The 17,831-nt window shown below is 37.1% G+C and overlaps 1 protein-coding gene and 1 long non-coding RNA gene across 2 annotated transcripts in view; one reads left to right on the top strand and one right to left on the bottom strand.

The window, feature by feature from the left end:
* Nucleotides 1-8,230, bottom strand: part of LOC106880869 (afadin) — a 152,999-nt gene extending 144,769 nt beyond the window's left edge. Inside the window, exon 1 of the mRNA XM_052970984.1 lies at nucleotides 7,362-8,230. Coding sequence (XP_052826944.1) covers nucleotides 7,362-7,469 — 108 coding nt within the window. The 5' untranslated portion in view covers nucleotides 7,470-8,230. The remainder of the gene's footprint in view (nucleotides 1-7,361) is intronic.
* Nucleotides 8,231-8,245: 15 nt separating this feature from the next.
* The window catches only part of LOC128248931 (uncharacterized), a 22,098-nt gene continuing 12,512 nt past the window's right edge, over nucleotides 8,246-17,831 (top strand). Inside the window, exon 1 of the long non-coding RNA XR_008265091.1 lies at nucleotides 8,246-8,275. This is a non-coding gene — a long non-coding RNA (uncharacterized LOC128248931). The remainder of the gene's footprint in view (nucleotides 8,276-17,831) is intronic.

Here is a 17,831-nt window from a genome sequence, read left to right as displayed (position 1 = left end):
GACCTTAACCCTCACTCTACGAGCTAAGCTTTATATTCACCCCAATCTTAACCTTAACCCTCACTCTACGAGCTAAGCTTTATATTCACCCCAATCTTAACCTTAACCCTCACTCTACGAGCTAAGCTTTATATTCACCCCAATCTTAACCTTAACTCTCACTCTACGAGCTAAACTTTATATTCACCCCAATCTTAACCTTAACCCTCACTCTACGAGCTAAGCTTTATATTCACCCCAATCTTAACCCTCATTCTACGAGCTAAGCTTTATATTCACCCCAATCTTAACCCTCATTCTACGAGCTAAGCTTTATATTCACCCCAATCTTAACCTTATCTCGGAGTTTTGGGGTCTTCTTTATTATTATTATTATTCAGAGTGCATATGTAAGGAACACCTACAAACATCCAGTTTGTGGGTGTGCGTAGCAAGTTGGCCCTCTGAGCCGAACTATGATCAAAAGTGTTGACATGACAATTGCATTTTTTTCTTTCGTGGCTTAGAACGATGAGACATTTAAACGCAAATAACTAGGCCTGGAACAAGCACATTTAAGTATGTGCTCTACTCAAAAATATTGAGCAATCCTTCGGTTTAATGTTTAATCGCCGATACATATGGCTTCACATAAAAACATGTGTGTGTGTGCATATAATATAGGTGTATATAGTCTAAATATGTTTCCACCCTTTTCAGACGTCCAGTATATCAAATGTGATATGCAATAGATTTAAATATTTCAAACATGGTAATGAATGATTTAATGGAAGTTTACAGCCATTTCGTGTAGGTGGAGCAACGATGTAGAGGTTTCTCCTGTTGCAAATTCGTAGAGGAAATTGAACCAACGAACCTCTTTCCCTAATGTTGACAGAAGAATGCTGACTGTCGAAAGAGGTTCGGGTGTCGGACGTGACATTATATGCCATGCTCATGGGAAATGAAAATATTACAGTAGTGAAGGAAGTGAGCAAAATGTAATTTTTTTTTTCTTTTCAGCATCGTAAGAAAAATTATCTCCGTAAAGTATGGGGTACTTAATTCGAAACTCTGCCGTTGAGAGTCTATTCCAGCTCTCCTTTTTTTTTTTTTTTTTTTTGTATTTAATGTAGAGAGAGCGCCAGCTATCTTTATTTTTGCAGTTTAGATTGGTAAAATCGCTAGAGCTTCAGACAAAACATATGTAGCATTTTCAATGGTGGTCCTTAATGTTGAAGGTCAGATTGACTTCCATCCTTCAACGGAAAATAAAATAAAGTACTCGTCAAGTAAGGAAGACGATTCCTACAATGCTTCCTAAGCAAATGGATTTATACTACAATAAATATTAAAACATCAAATACGATCCAGATGAAGCAGTATGGTTATTCTCCACCATCCTCTCTGTCGAGTGCATCAAAAACGTGATTCAGTTGTTTATGATACTTTCACTATTTCTATTCAACTAAATACTAACAGTTAAATAAACATTTGTAGATATGTTTTATCTATTAATTGATAAAGAGGAATACATATTGTATTAATTTCAAATTCAGATCATCACAAGTAATTATCCTAAAAGCTGAACATTTACATTATTTGTGAGATTTTCCACGGGTCCCCCAGTAAGTGGTAGCCTTGGGTTACACAACACGAATTACGTGAGTAAAATTCGTAGAAAACGTGCGGAGGTCTAGCATGTGATTTATATGTATGTTTGTTTTGATACGGATGTCAATAGATGTTTCTAGTTTACGTTCTTTTACATAGTTCGATAAAATAAGAGGTCCGTTATGACTGACCTCAAGAAAATCCACAAGGCAATGCTGTAACAACCGCAGACCAATGCCCTGAAACTAGTAAATGAATATATAATCCAGTACAACGGAGCAACAAGCTGTTTTGTCCAGTAGTTTGTAGGCGATTCTGAAAAGAAAAGCTGGGTTTGTTGACTAACACAACCCACACTCTAAAAACTGAATAATAGTTTGAGTGGGTGTGACAAGACTTTTCACCTATTGGAATAGCCCTCTCATGTGTCATCTATCAATCATACTGACTGAACAAGCCTACAATAAAAAGCATTCCAATCATGACTATCCCGTCTTTTGTATATCTAATTAAACTGTTCGATGTGCGCTTCCTCTTAAGGTGACAGGGCTTCATTTGAAAACTTGGGTGCTATTTCTAGTAGATCGAGCGACAATATGAACCAAGAATGCAAACTTTTTCTAGAAACAGGCCGTACAACTAAAATTATTCAAGATAATTTTTCGTTGGCGTGCCATTTAGAAAGTCCCGCGAACCGCAATTTACACATGATGGACATACTTTCATCGTTGGCTCTTGGTAACAATCAGCCTGCTAAACTCTATCCCTATTTCAAAGTTCTACTCACAAAAAGAATTGGAACTATCACAAGATAACCAACCACTTATTGCTGCATGGGCCTTAGAAAAATCTTGCTCTTACAAACTCAATGAAAAACTGATGCGGAACTAAAGAAAAGTATGAGGTACATATTAAATAGACTGACATCAAAGAGGGATGAAAGGTTAAAATTGGTTTCATTAAAATCAAAATATCAAGACAAGAGTAAAAATAGTGCAAGACTATTTTATAGTCACACTCCTAACTCTTTCTACAACTCAATCACTATTGTTACGATTTGGTAAGAAAAGATCAGTTGATGTATTTATTTAACCGGATCCAGGAAGAACGAAAAACATTGCTAAACTTGATACGGTTTGAACTCAAAATCTAACGGAAAACCCAGTGAGCATCCAAGGCAATTTGGATAAGTTGTAAAAATAAATTCTAACAGAGATAATGTCTCAAATTTAAGGTATGTGATGTAAACAATATAACAGTAGTATTTGAACCAACAAGGGAAAAAATTTGGTACGAGGCAAGGAATGTTGAGATGGGTTAATCGATTATATCGACTCCAGAGGTCAAAGGTACTTATTTGATCGACCTCGAAAGGATAAAAGGCAAAGTGGACCTTGGTGAATTTGAACTCTGAACGTAAAGGACGAAATGGTTATGCATTTTGTCTGACTCACTAACCATTCTACCAGCTCGACGCCTTCACCACAATATTAATAGAGTTTTCTTAAACAGGGACATGAGCAAATAAAGTGTAATCGAATTTTATCAATCTCAGTTACGTAATTAGTATTTAGCAATCAGCCGGAGAAGGACCTGGCGAAACTTGAAAATAACTGAGGCAATGTGTGTCAGTAAGACAGAAAGGGCTGCTTAAGAAAGAGCACAGAGAGTAAACAGGTAATAAGATGACAGCCAGATTAAGTCTTATTGGCACTGTCAGACGGTTTAAGAAAATAGGTTACCTTGCGTGTTTATTATCCTTGTTATAAAAGGACGGTGGAATTACGAAAATAATAGAGCGACGACATGACTGTTTATGTCACGAGTTTAAATAAGTGATCCTCCATCGGTTTCAACGATGAAGATTCAGTTGTCCAACTGGATTACTTTATTGAATTAACGTGCAATTGACTATTCTTGAAATGCGTACCATTAAGGTAATCCTCAAAATTCATCGTGACGGGAGTAATAAATATAAACTTTTAAATTAAAAGTACAATCTAATGACGTTACACATACTGTGTGCCGTACGAGGAAACCTCCTTGAATTTGCCCACCACCAGGCAATACAGCCTATGCAGGCTTATTACAATGTAGGCCCCGAAAGTGTTGCCCGGAGTGGACCAAACCCTCGCCCCCACACTGCCGCCTAGCTACACAACCGGTGCAATGCTTCCGACAGACTACCAGTTTGTCCACTCAATATCATCCTAAAAGGGTTTTAGTAAAAGACACGACGGCACGTGTCCAAGATGTCACGCAGTGGGATCGAACTTGGGACCTAGTATTTGCGACGCAAACTTTTTTTTTAACATTTCAGCCTTGCTGGGTCCGTGAATTAAAATGCCACCAAGGTTAACTAAAATAAATATTCAAGCATTTTTTGGTGGATATCGATTCCCTCGACAATATAATGCTTTTGTCTTTCATCCCTCAGGAATTGGTAAGCAAATATACATGCCGTTGTTGATTCCACTGTATGGTGTTGTTCCAGTGTAAAACTCCAGCATTAGCAGTTATCAAATGTCGAAAACTGGGTGTTAGGATTTGCTTGTGTTACATGCCCTGCTATAGCATAGAGATTTACGAATCTGATAGATATAAATTGCTTTGGGAAGTTTATGTTCAAAATCATCCTGGACTGGGGATGAGGAAACACGATAGCTTCAAGTAGACACTTGATCCAGTTGTAGAGTGTAGTGTTGTTGTAAATACTGCTTCGACGCCCAACCTCCATCCATCACGCCTTAGAACCACCATCACCGCCCCACAAGCTAGCACTTATCTTCTAACCCGCTGCAACCACCACCCACCGTAAAACTCTTGTTATCTTCAGTTCCTACTGAGGTAGAATTTTGACAGCGTTTCTATAGCCTGGATTATTTGTTGTTTCTTTTTTTTTTTTTTTTTTCATTCAACCTCGTTTCCGCATTCGTCATAGAGGAATGAGCTTGTCAAAATTCTATCAACAAAATAAATGTTTAACCGAAGAGTCAACCTTGACTGAGTATATCTATGACCAAAAGCGTCCTAGCTATAACTGTTTTGTGTTATAAAGACGGCTACAATACCCAACACATCACTCTTTTTCTAAGGCAACAGAATGTGAGTGTGAAGAAAACTTGGCTGTTATTTCTAGCAGGTCGAACAACCGCGTAGAAACTCGGGTCAAACCCGACACCTAACTGATGTAGTAAAGTCAACAAGTCAGAGCCCTAACTTACGTCCAGACATTCTTGATAATGAGCAGAGAGTTTTTCCAAGAATGGAAATACAATTCCATCTCAAGGAGTGGAGATGAGCCAAATAGCCGTGGGCTAATTCATCGACAGGGTGGGCACCATTTGAAGATTCATGCAATGTTTAAAGGTTTACAGACAGGCCATATATATATGTAAGTTAATAGAAAAACCCAAATTGAAGTATTCGTAAACAAAGGGGTCTTTTTACCTGCATAAAATTGGAAATGTGTTTAGAGTATAGTGACCAGGAAGTTATATAATTCGATTTGAATGATTCAAGTTCTGCCTGACGAAGTAATTCTATAATAAATTTGCCGTTTTAGTGCAGAGTTGCCCAAGTCACCAGTAAATGTTAATAAAAGTCTTTAAAATACCCTATAGCACAAACGTGTGTGTGTGTGTGTGTGTGTATGTATATATATATATATATATATTTATACATGAGATGGATTGTCGAGTACAGAACATGTTTACACATCATACTTCTAGGACTGCATGAAATATACATTAAGCTTAAATTCAAATTAAGGATAGGTTCAAACTGAGTGGATCAATTTATTACGTTTGAAGACAAGAATTCATTACAAAAATCATTAAAAAAAGAGAGGGGGGTGAAGTGGTTTGTCACGGACTGATTGCTTGTCCTATGGTTTCACAAACAGAATTTCGAAGCTGGTTGGACGAGAGAAGAACAAAAGCACGCCGTCTTTTAATGATGGACCAGGTAAATCAAATCAGTGCGTTGTTAAAGAAGAAATGAAGGATAAGAGTAAGGAGAGAGGGGGGAGAGCGACGTAGCGATGTCAACTTGACAGGAGGCGGAGCTAATCAATAAGATCCCAACAGAAAAATAAGTTTTAACGACAAACCTGACCTAATTCTTTTTTGTCTAACACATACATAATATGTTTATATATATATATATATATATATATATATATATATATATATATATACAATTATATGCAGAATATATAAAAATACATATCTGTAGTTTTGAACGACAACACATTTTAAAACAATAATTGTTGCACACCTGATAAACGTTTTTGTTTTTTTTACCTGTTTGCTAATGGATTTAGCGATGAGTGTGGGGTGATGGGATATTTGTAACCAACTGAAAACATTCAAAACTATGTCAGCGAACGAATTTAATCAGTCAAATGACACAGAGAACCTAATTACTTATCCCCCGTGCATTATTGATTAATGAAACTATTTAAAAAACACTTATTTAAAAATGTCAACATTAGTAATAAAAAAGAATGCTTGTACAGTAGATTCCTTGATATATACATTTGTTCGTGAATATATTGTAAATTTTACTCCTTGACAGTAGAGGTGTGCAAATTTTAAATTATAATGCAAATATAAAAGGTAACTATTTTCCTTTCCTTAAATTTTCTATCAGCGGATTAAATGTCTTTCCTAAATGAGGGAAGTAACTGTGTGTCAGCGTGCGGGGATTAAATAAATATCTCCAAGCGAAGGAGTGGTGGACAGGTGTAATGTACAGGTGAAATTAAAGTAAATAGATGTCGAGTCTGAAACATTACGAGAAGTCACATTGTTTACAAAAGTGTTTTTATTTTTATTTTGCGTATTTGAACCAGAATATAAGAATACCATCAACAGTAGTTAATAACCAGTATCCCTATAGGTAAAACACTCGGGTGTATTAAATTAAACGGCCAGGTAAAACTAAATGAAAAACAAAAAGAGGCAATAGGGTGGAGGGGATTGTCTGGAACAAAAAGGTATTCAGTTAATATTTGTATGTTGGTCCGTTATTTCAAAAATATGCTAGGACAGTAATCGGAAAGTCTAATGTCAAGCGTGATGTAGGTGTGGCTGTATTGCTACCTGAAAAGTTGCGGGACAGGTAAGCAATTAACGATACATACAGGCAGCCATCTTGAAAAGTTGATAAGACTTTATATATTTGTTATTCATATATATATATACTGTCCTTACCTGAGACAGGAAGAGGACAGAAGAATGAGTAATTAAATTAAACCCTTTTTTTTTTCTTTTATTAAGTTTATTAATTTAATTAATAGAACAAATGTCTTTTTTTTTTTAATTAACCCAAGCCAAATGTTTAGTTTGAGACTTAACAAGCTTAATTCTCCAGGTGTTTCACGAGGGAGGTGGGGGTATAGGGTGGATTGTAATTTCAAACTTAAAAGTTAAGCCCAGCCAGAAGGCTTTAAAATGTTATTTTAATTTTGTTCTCAAATTTACTGGTTGTTTTCTTACATTAAAAATGAGTTGGTAAACGAAGAAAAACAAACATATATCCAATATATTTAAGAAATTTGTTGTAGGACGAAAATGAGGGTTACGCATCAATATTTTTTTTTTCTAAGGCAAATTTTATCAAAAGTTAGAAAACTCTTCTTTCTTCAAAGACCAGTGATAGAAAAAAAAAATAATAATGAAGAACATGGCATGGTTATTTTTCACAAAGAGGGCTGAAATGAAGATATAAAGCATGAATAAATAAATAGATAAGAGGACACTTACCTCGTTGGGTTGAGCAATCTCAAAAATGTCATAATGGTCATCATTCCATTGAGATATCAATTGAACTAAACGACGGTATTCGTCGTCATCGGGACGATATTTCGTCATGACTGGATGGCATTCCTAAAACATCGCCTTCCGAATGTGGGCCAAAGAAGGGTACAGAAAAAATGAGAGCGAGAGATAAATACAGAGACACTAGTTAGAATGAGATTAAACTTTCTAAATAACACGAGTAAAAATATAATTCCAACAGCCAGAAATATATGAATGAGTGTGTATACGATATATCAAATGTATTTCGCTTTAAACAAACATTAAGTAATTCTGGGGTTCATCCAAAGTAGTGGCAGAAAAACGGATATCCGAAATGTAAACTAAAAACTTGTTGCATGCTCTTTAAGAACTGAAAAAGTTAGTGATGAAAAGGACTTACGGGTAGAAGTAAGGGGTGAAACTATTCACCTAACCCTTTTGTAACCCACCCGTTTTATCTGTACTTGTTTTAAGTCGCCTCTCTCTCCCTCACTAAGGAATCTCTTTCACTGTCACCCACTGTCCTCTTCTACCCTGTCTTAGTGTCTCTTCTCAAGACACCGACACTTGACAATGTTTTGAAAGTGTAGTAAAACAGTGGAGCTGTATAATAAATGTGTGTGCGTATGAGAGAGTATGTGTAGGCCTCCTTCGTCAGTCACCATTCCAGCAGTAGGGAAGGAGAGACAGAGAGAGAGAAACAAAGAGAAAGAAACAGGTGAGGGGGGGAACAGTAGGAGTAGAGGAATGAGTTAAGGAAGAAAGAAGCAACAGCAATGAGTGAGGGGGTGGTAATGATTGTGAAGATTAATGTTATCTCTCACTTCCTCTTCCTCCGCCTCTTTTCAGAGAGTGCAAGAAAGAGAGAAAGAGCACCGGTTGAGTACCCCACTACTTTCTTAATCTTTCAATCGTTCACTACAATATAGCCTGCTCCCCTCTCTCTCTATATATATATGTGTATGTATTTATCGTTTCCTCACTCGATTTTCTTGTTTCCAAGCTACCCTTTAAGTCGGGTAGTAAAAAATACCCTTAATAGAATTCAGATATATCCACTAAACACGATTTCACTAATAAAAATATATAACTTATATAAGTTTGTTTATTCATTGATATACATACACACTTTGCTTTCCCTTCGAAAGCTGTTTGTATCGTTCTTGTTGGTTCTGTCGCCTTTGCCAACGAAATATTAATGAAAGGCGCAGATCGTATTAACACTTGGTGGGAAATGTTATTAAAACTTAGAAGCACCACTAATGCTGGTCTTAGTGATTGTTGTGGTGATGTTGGAGTAAAGAATGATGGCACTAAAGAGACGGCGACGCACTGGTCAGACCTAATCGAGCAGACTTTGATTCAAAAGCATTCCAGTCGTGACCATCCTGTATTTTTCTTATGTGCAAAGAACCGAGGACCACATTATTCATCCAACACGTCCTTTCCTAAAACGCTTGGGTGTTTATTTTAAGAGAGAGAGAGTTTGGCTGCTGTTTCTGGCGAATGGAGCAACCACGTAGAAGGTACGTTTGGTGTTGTGCAGACGGTGGCGATGGTGAAAATCGCAGCAGTAGTAGTAGAAGTAGAAATGATTATAGTGGGTGGTAGCGGTGATATAGATTTAGTGGTGGTGGTGGTGATGGTGAAAGAAGGGGAGGTAGAGGAAGAAGAAGTAGGGTGAGAGAAGCAGCAGTCGTAGAAAAGAAGTTTAAAGACAGAAGTGCGTTGGGGGAAGGAGGTATCAGTCAATATCTAGCCTTCCTTTCTCCCACCCCTTGTCTTATTACTATTTCTATGATTAAAACTACTAATAATAAGACAGTTATTACTACTGCTATTACTATTGCTTAAGACACCCAAAGATACACAGATAATATATATATACATACATATACGCACTCACTAAATCTTCACCTACTGTCCCCTCTAGTTCCACCCGACAATTTACTAGTAGTACAAGCTCTACTATAAACACACACACATATAAATATAAATATATATATATACTCAGTCACATATACGTAAACACAATACATAGACTCTAACCACTACACTGTCCCACTCATGTCTGACCCCCACTTCTTTCTTCACTTTTATCTGGATTGTCTTAAAGAAGAGCAGTCACCTCGCGCATGCGTTGTCATACCTTTTTCTCCTCCACCCCTTTCTATATTGTCGCTCTCTCTATCTTTATATGTATCTATCGCTCTCTCCCCTCCTTTATCTATATTGTGTTTATCTCTCTCTTTTTTTCTCCCTCGCACATATATGTTTTCTCTCTTCTCACTCCTCTGTATTATGTCCCATTCTCCCCCCTCTTTACCTATCTTTCTCTCTCTGATATGTCTTCTTCTTTTACCTCTCTCTCTCTCTCTCTCTCTCCTTTACAATTCTCTAATTATAACCTTCCAGACTTGCTCTTCTTTCCCCTCTCTATATTATGTCTACTTTCTGTATTATACCTTATTTCTTGTTGTCTCTTCTCTGTTTTATTTCTTACCTTTTCTCCTCCCCTCTCTCTTTAATTATAACTTTCAACACTTCCATTCTATTCTCTATTTCCTTTTTCACACGCTTATCTCTCTTTCAGTTAAATCTACTCTCTTTTGCTATATTTTCTCTTTTTCTCTCTTTCCCTATCATCTTCTCTTCTCTTCATTCTACGTTCTGTTATATTTTCTCATTCACATACTCTAACCATCTTTTTTTTTTTGCGCTCAATCTTCACATGCGCACACACTAACTCTTAACTTTTCCACTCTTTTTTCTCTCTCGCTCTTTTTTCTTCCTCACACATCTTTCTCTGCGCTACCAACTCATTTGTAACTCAGTCGAGCCTATCTTTCTCAATTCACCGCATGCTGATCTATCATCTTTATCTGTGGACCTTTTCACAAATTTACAACCCAATCTTTGATGTACAACCTCAGTTGGACACGTGAAGTACAAATTATCTGAAGAAACCATGTTTTACTTTGTAAATACGTCGTCCTTTTACTCACACCAGTTGGTAGTACTGAGTGCGTTTCTCCATGTTTTCAGCAGTAACACCACCAGATGTGAACAGCGGATAGTTATGTTCTCCCATTCTTGGAAGCCTGAAGTTGCGCCTCTTCAAAGTGGACTTCAACTGATCTTTGAAATCAATGGTCCTCCACTCAAGTGTTGACTATTGTGTTGATGGTCATAAATGATCCTACACGAAAGATGCGGGTCAGACTTATGCACTACATTTCCCAACCACCTCAGCTGATACCTGTATTGTATGGATTCAATGCTACTGGTGTTGGTTGAACAGGGGATTTCTGCATGCATAGCCTTATCATACCAGTCAGTGCCAGGAGTACTACGGGTCTTGGAGGCTAATGCTAATCTATTTATGTTGGCCTTATCTATTTATTATGAGGACTTTGGTGCATTGTTTTACCTGGAAGCCTATATTTCTGTTAAAACGCCCAGGCGTTAATACAGTAAAAGGAAACTCATCATCATCATCATCATCATCATCATCATCATCATCATCATCATCATCGTTTAACGTCCGCTTTCCATGCTAGCATGGGTTGGACGATTCGACTGAGGACTGGTGAAACCGGATGGCAACACCAGGCTCCAATCTAATTTGGCAGAGTTTCTACAGCTGGATGCCCTTCCTAACGCCAACCACTCAGAGAGTGTAGTGGGTGCTTTTACGTGTCACCTGCACGAACTGTTAAAGATAATGGAATCTAAATGTGTCAGTTGTATATAGTCCGTGTCTTCTGCTCTACACATACTGCTCAGTAACAGGGACTTCGACACAAAGGTTGAGATGGTTGTTTCGAAAAACTTCCCCTGGTTCTAACGAGCCAAACTTTTGTCTGAGGAAGTTTAGAATCACCCATCCAGTGCACAGTTCTTTGGAAATTATGCCTGAGTATCTGAATTGGGCAGGTGTTGCTAGTTGCCATTTCGATACTGAAAAAGAGGGAGAGCAGTGCCACTGACAGTGAGTTGGAGTTTTATGGTTGAGGATGACTCGTAGGGCTTTTGGAGTGCGAGCATATTGTGATTGAAAGACCTTTGCCTTAAAAAAAAATAAAGGGAAAATCTGAGCCTGGTGGAGGCACACTTTTACACTGAAGAGCTCAGATCTATGTTCAACAACTCAATTCAATCCATTATTCTTGTGTGGAGCTTAATGAAGAAGATTCACAAATTAAGGCAAGCAACTAAACTTTCTGAGAACATTCCACAGAATTTCTGTTTAATGTGTTAAACGGTTTGGGGGGACCCACAGATGCAAAGAACAGGACCTGATGCTGCTTTCTGAATTTCTTTTAAAACTGCATTGGGACAAAGATCATATTAAGTGAATCTCAGCCCCTACAGAAGTTGCTCTGTGACTTGGGTTTTCTGATATTGCTTAGGTCAGTCTTTTGAACATGATTTTTGGCTAGGGCCATCTCAGCACTAAGCAGGAATGCTATGTCTCTAACAGATTTTTTTTTTCTAGATGATGGTGATGTTGTTAACATTTTGCGGCCTTAACAATGGTAGAAGGAGGAGGAGTGATTGGCAGCAAGTTGGTAAAGTGGGGAGGAGCTACAGCTAAGGTGAAAAAATGTTGAGAGAGAGGAGGAGGAGTTTTCTTTCATCTGACCATTGCTCTCTCTCCCTCGCTCCCTCTCTCTTATCTCAACCTTTCATATTTCTAACTCTTACTCCCTTATTGTTCAATGTTATGATGGCTTCCTTCACACTTACTTTTTTCCCATATTATTTATTCTTCCACACCACTTAGCATTTCTTTCTGCTCCAACGAGATCTCCTGTCCGAAAGCCTTAAAACTCCTTTTGTTTTTTTCACATCTTCAGATGTTATTCTGCTCTTTGAATTATTTCTTTTACTATTTGCCGAAGCAGAACATCTCTTGTTCCCTTGATTCCACTGTTTTATAAGAGAATCGAAAGCCTACCCAAGTCACAAACTATGTCACACTTATTCTGTTCTGTGTTCACATTAAGCTTTACATATATCCATAAAATGTTCAGATGCTTTTTTCTACTCTAGGTACAAGGCCTGAAATTTTTTGTGAGGAGGCAGGGAGCAGTCAATTAGATCAGCCCCAGTACATAACTGGTACTTGATTTATTGACCCTGAAAGGATGAAAGGCAAGGTTGACCTCAGTGGAATTTGAACTCAGAATGTAAAGACAGACGAATAAAATGTTCATTTACTTCCACCATAATGAACTGATAGCTCTAGGTTTATTGCTTAGTCATGGTGGGGTGGTGGTCAACAACCCTTTCCAGAACATCTAGGTATGTGCTTAGGGCATCAAAGGAAGGATGGGGCACAACAGAAATAATAAATGGTTTACGGCACAAAAGAAATCACGTTAAACTTGCTAAAATAATATTCGGGATGCCTTTGTCTCTGCTAAGTATAAATGCAGATGTGTTACCTAAGATTAATTTTGAGGATTTGATCAAAGACTTTGTAATTCAAAGAAGCAGGAGAAAACTTTTCAAATATAAATAAAGTGGAAGTATACAGAAATAAACATTTTTTCCTTCTTACCATTTTGTTTCATTTTGAAAAATAAATATTTATTTTATGGTTTGTTATTGTTTATATTTTGGATTACATAATCTTTTAAGGGGGAACCAAAATCTTAGGGCCTCAATGGGTCTTAATCCAGCCCTGCATCTAAGTCTGGTTGGAAAGAGGGAACGCGAGAGGAAATTACTGTATTTGATGGTATGTAAGACAAACTTTTTTAAAAATAAAATGTTTTAAAAAAATCATTCCAAGTCCTATATAAGAAGTTGAGCCTCCCAGAAGTTCTAATGCGCTAAAAATAGTTTTTCTTGAACATGGGCTCCTGAAATTGGGGTATATCAAATATGTCTGTGCATCTTTTATGCCAAAAAAATATGGTATATTCGAACCAGAGGCATTCCCCAAATGCTTGCGACAGACTGGTCTCCACTGAAGAAACTCTAGGATCAAGTGTTGGTGTTAAACCAGGAGATGCATTAAGTCTTCCCTTCAAATAGGCAGGATTTCACCTCAGTATAAAAGGAGCTGAAGCTAATACTGCAAAGCAACCCATCCATAATGCAAACCTCTTTGTAAACTTCATTGAGGAGCAAATCTTTGTTCAATTCACAGGACCCATGCCAGAGCTGTACAGTCATTCTATCTGCAACTGTGTCAGGGTCATCACCCTCCCTTAACAGACAACAGCTCGATAAATTCATCTCTTTTATTCACTCTTTTCACAATACCTTGGAAAGTCCTGGGGTCAATTTGTTTGACTAAAAGCGATGCTCCAGCATGGCTGCAGTCAAATGACTGCAACAAATAAAAGAATATATGCATGTGTGTGTGTGTAGAAGGTAGAAAAGTAAGACACAAGTTGATATGTTTAAGGAAAATAAGACAAGGTAGAAAATGCTAAAATAATTTGTACTTCATGATAAAATTATCTAGGCATTTTCTACCTTGTCTTATTTTCCTTACATTTATATATATATATAAGTAAGAGCAAAAGAAAAAAATTTCTGAGCCAATATGCTGAGAAATAGATGTATTCTCTACTGATAAGTGGAAAAATCCATTGGATTAATCCCGAAATCGTTTGATTTAGGGATAATGCATTTAAAAAAAGATTCTGTTAGCTTGCTTTCCTCGATTCAACATGTTGCGTATTTATAGTAATATTTTTTGTATGTGGTGATTGACAATCTAAAGTCTATTTCTCAGCATATTGGCTTAGAAAATTTTTTCTTTTGCCTTTATTTATAATTGTTTATAATATTCACCTTAAAAGGTATTTTAATATGCTGACCACTTGATGAAATTTTTAAAAAAAATTTGATCCTATATTAGAAGTAAATATATATATATATATATGCGGGTGACACGTAAAAGCACCCACTACACTCTCTGAGTGGTTGGCGTTAGGAAGGGAATCCAGCTGTAGAAACTCTGCCAAATTAGATTGGAGCCTGGTGTTGCCATCCGGTTTCACCAGTCCTCAGTCAAATCGTCCAACCCATGCTAGCATGGAAGGCGGACGTTAAACGATGATGATGATGATGATGATATATATATATATATATATATGCATAATGGGCCTCTTTCAGTGCTGTCTCCCAAATTCAGTTACAAGGATTTTCGTCAGTCCAGGACTATAGTGGAAGGCAGCTGCCCAAAGTGTTGTTATACAGTGAGACTGAATGTGAAAGCCATGCTTGTCTGTGCCTATATATCTTAGGAATACTCAACCACTTACGCAATAATTCAATGATTAAGTAGCTTCAGTTGATTGAACAACAGGAACTTTTTAGCATCAAAACCGGATTGATGAGCCAGTTTGGTTTTTTTTTCTTTTTTATTCATAACTTTATACATACATAACTTTCGTACTATATCACCAAAGAATGTAAAATAAAATCTATGCCATTTCAAGTATGTCTAATCCACAGCGAAACCATATCAAAACCGCTGTCCCTCTCCCATCTGCTCTCCACTCCCACTCTCCCTCTCTTGCTCAACCCTCCCTCTCTTTACTCACTCTTACATCAAAGCCAAACATCGTTGCTAGGTGACAGTCAACTGTCAGTTAAGTGACTCCATGCATTATTGGATCTAACCTTGGTGATCTTCAAGTTGGTTATCACACTCAAAGAGTAGAACTCAGCCTGGTTCACTGAATGCTTTGGGATCAGTTATTATTATTATTATTATTATTATTATTATTATTATTATTATTATTATTACCATTATCATCATCATCATCACCATCATCATCATCATCATCATCACCATCATCATCATCACCATCACCATCATCATCATCATCATCATCATCATCATCATCATCATCATAATCATCATCATCATCATATTCATCATGTTCATCATCTTAGCCATACCTCTTCTTCTTCTCCTCCCCCTCCCCCCTCTGCTTCTTCTTTCTCGTCCTCTTCTTTTTCTTCTTCTTCCACACATGCTCACTTATATGTGCATGCTTAAAGGGAAAGAGAGAAAGTGAGAAAGACAAAGAGAGAGCAAAAGAGACAGAGAGAACAAGAGAGAGAGAGAGATACAGAGAGAGTGAAAGAGAGAGACAGAGAGAGCAAGAGTGAGAGAGAGAAAGAAAGAAATAAAGAAAGAGAGGAAGCAGGGGGGTGGGCAGAGCTTTATTTACATTGTGGTGCAAAAATACATAAAGACACATAATATAATTATATTCTGGAATGTTTAGAGTCTTATCCATGTTAATTTATGTGTGATAAGCAAGGGCTACAAATTTCCGAATTGCAGATTTCTCTGTTCAGCATTTAATCCTTTTTTTAACTCACATAAATTAACATACATGTATATAGATATCATATCTAGGCTTGCATGTGTTTATGTATGTATGTATGTATGCATGTATGTATGCATGTATGCATGCATGTATGTATGTATGTATGTATGTATGTATATAAATATATATATATTTGTGTGTGTGTGTGTGTATGTATGCATATATGTATGTGTGGTCATTATTCTGTTTATTTCAAGATTTCTTGCCAATAGAGAAAGAACCGGTTTCTAACCTAGATCCAAGGCTTCTTCATTGGAATTTCAACATCAACAGGGTATTTTTGCATGTGTGTGTGCATATGTGCAGTATTTGGAGTCAGTGTATGTATGTATGTAAATATATATATATATGTATGTGTGCATGTATGTATGTGTGTGTGTGTGTATGTCTGTATATTTATATGTGTCTATGTATGTATGCATGTATGTATGTATCTATCTATCAGGATAGATGGCAACACTGAACAAAGGTGTTTCCACTCTTTTTTACCATAAAAAAGATATTTTCTCCATGGTAACTGCAGTGAATTTGCCTTTTAGCAGTTGAAATATGTCACAAACATTTTTTAACTAACCTAAATTTTGCTTATACCAAAACACATACATATATATTGGGTTATCCCATAAATAATGCAGTTTTTTTATACTTATTTTATTTTTCAAAATTAAGGTAAACAAAGTTCCTTTTTAATCTAAAATACACTCTCCTTCATTTTCTACAATGCTCTTCCATCTCTCTGGTAGACTTGCAAGGCCCCTCTTCCAAAATTCACTTGTCCTTGACAAAAAATACTCCTCATCTACAGAATTCATATTTTTTCTGTCCAAATGATTTTGAAGACTGCGGAATAAATGATAATCAGATGGGGCAATGTCCAGCAAAAATGGTAGGTGGGGCATCGTTTCCCATTCAAACTGATTCAACCTTTGGAATGTCATCCTTGCTGTATGTGGCCGAGCATTATCCTAATGGAAGAACACCTTTCGTCTTGAAACTAAAGATGGTTGTTTTTCTTCTAGTGCAGGTTTGATGAATGGTTGAATGACCAAATCCAAGGCATGAGTCCAAGTATGGTTGTTTATGGAAGACCAGCAGTCGCCCATGCATACCAGCCTCCCCTCTCTCATGCCACCGATGTTATCCAAGGGAAAAGCAAAGGGTGATGCAGATTAGCAACTCATTTCTACATCCGAGTGAATCGGAGCAACATGAAATGAAGTGTCTTGCTCAAGAACACAACACATAGCCCGGTCTGGGAATTGAACTCATTACCTCAGGATTGTGAACCCAATTTTCTAACCACTGAGTATACTGCTCCATTGTTGGTAGGATCAACAAAACTTGTAATCCGTCTTGCAAGAGATAAGCAGGTATTTGATATGTGTGGTTGTGTAAGTTTTGTGTGTGTGTGTGTTTTGTGTGTGTGTGTGTACGTGCAAGTGTGTGTGTGTGCATACATGCTTGTGTTGTGTGTGTATTGTGTTATATGTGTTTGTGTGTGTGTTATGTGCATGGTGTGTGTGTTGTGTGCGCATGTGGTATGTGTGTGTAGATGTTTGTATCAATGTCAGGTCAGATCTCTGATAACCAGGGCCCTGTCATTGGTTACCCTGTAAGCTAATACAACCTGTGCGTGGTCAGGTTATCAACGACCTGGGGGAGAGATTTGGGACAACCTTTGGGATGACAGGAAAATATCTGCTAATGGCCATTTAATAATAGACACAAATGTGCATTTGCATACGTATAAAATGCATCTACAAGTATATGTAAATCCACATGGAAGTATGACTGTGTTTTTAGTCCCTGGCTATATTGCCTGCTTTCATGTGTTGCCAAATATTTAGAAAGTTGCTCTCTGTTGCATAAATGTTTGTTTCTAAAAAGTTTGATGTTCAGGCACATTTTGCACACACTTTTCATCATCATCATCATCATCATCGTCGTCGTCGTCATTATCATCATCGTCATCATCATCATCATCATGTATGTGTATATATATATATATATATATATATATATACACATATATACATGTATATACACATATACACATGCATGCATACAT

This window comes from Octopus bimaculoides, chromosome 10 (genome assembly GCF_001194135.2).
Source record: "Octopus bimaculoides isolate UCB-OBI-ISO-001 chromosome 10, ASM119413v2, whole genome shotgun sequence".
Lineage (NCBI taxonomy): Eukaryota > Metazoa > Mollusca > Cephalopoda > Octopoda > Octopodidae > Octopus > Octopus bimaculoides.
This window is presented reverse-complemented; position numbering and strand designations above follow the sequence as displayed.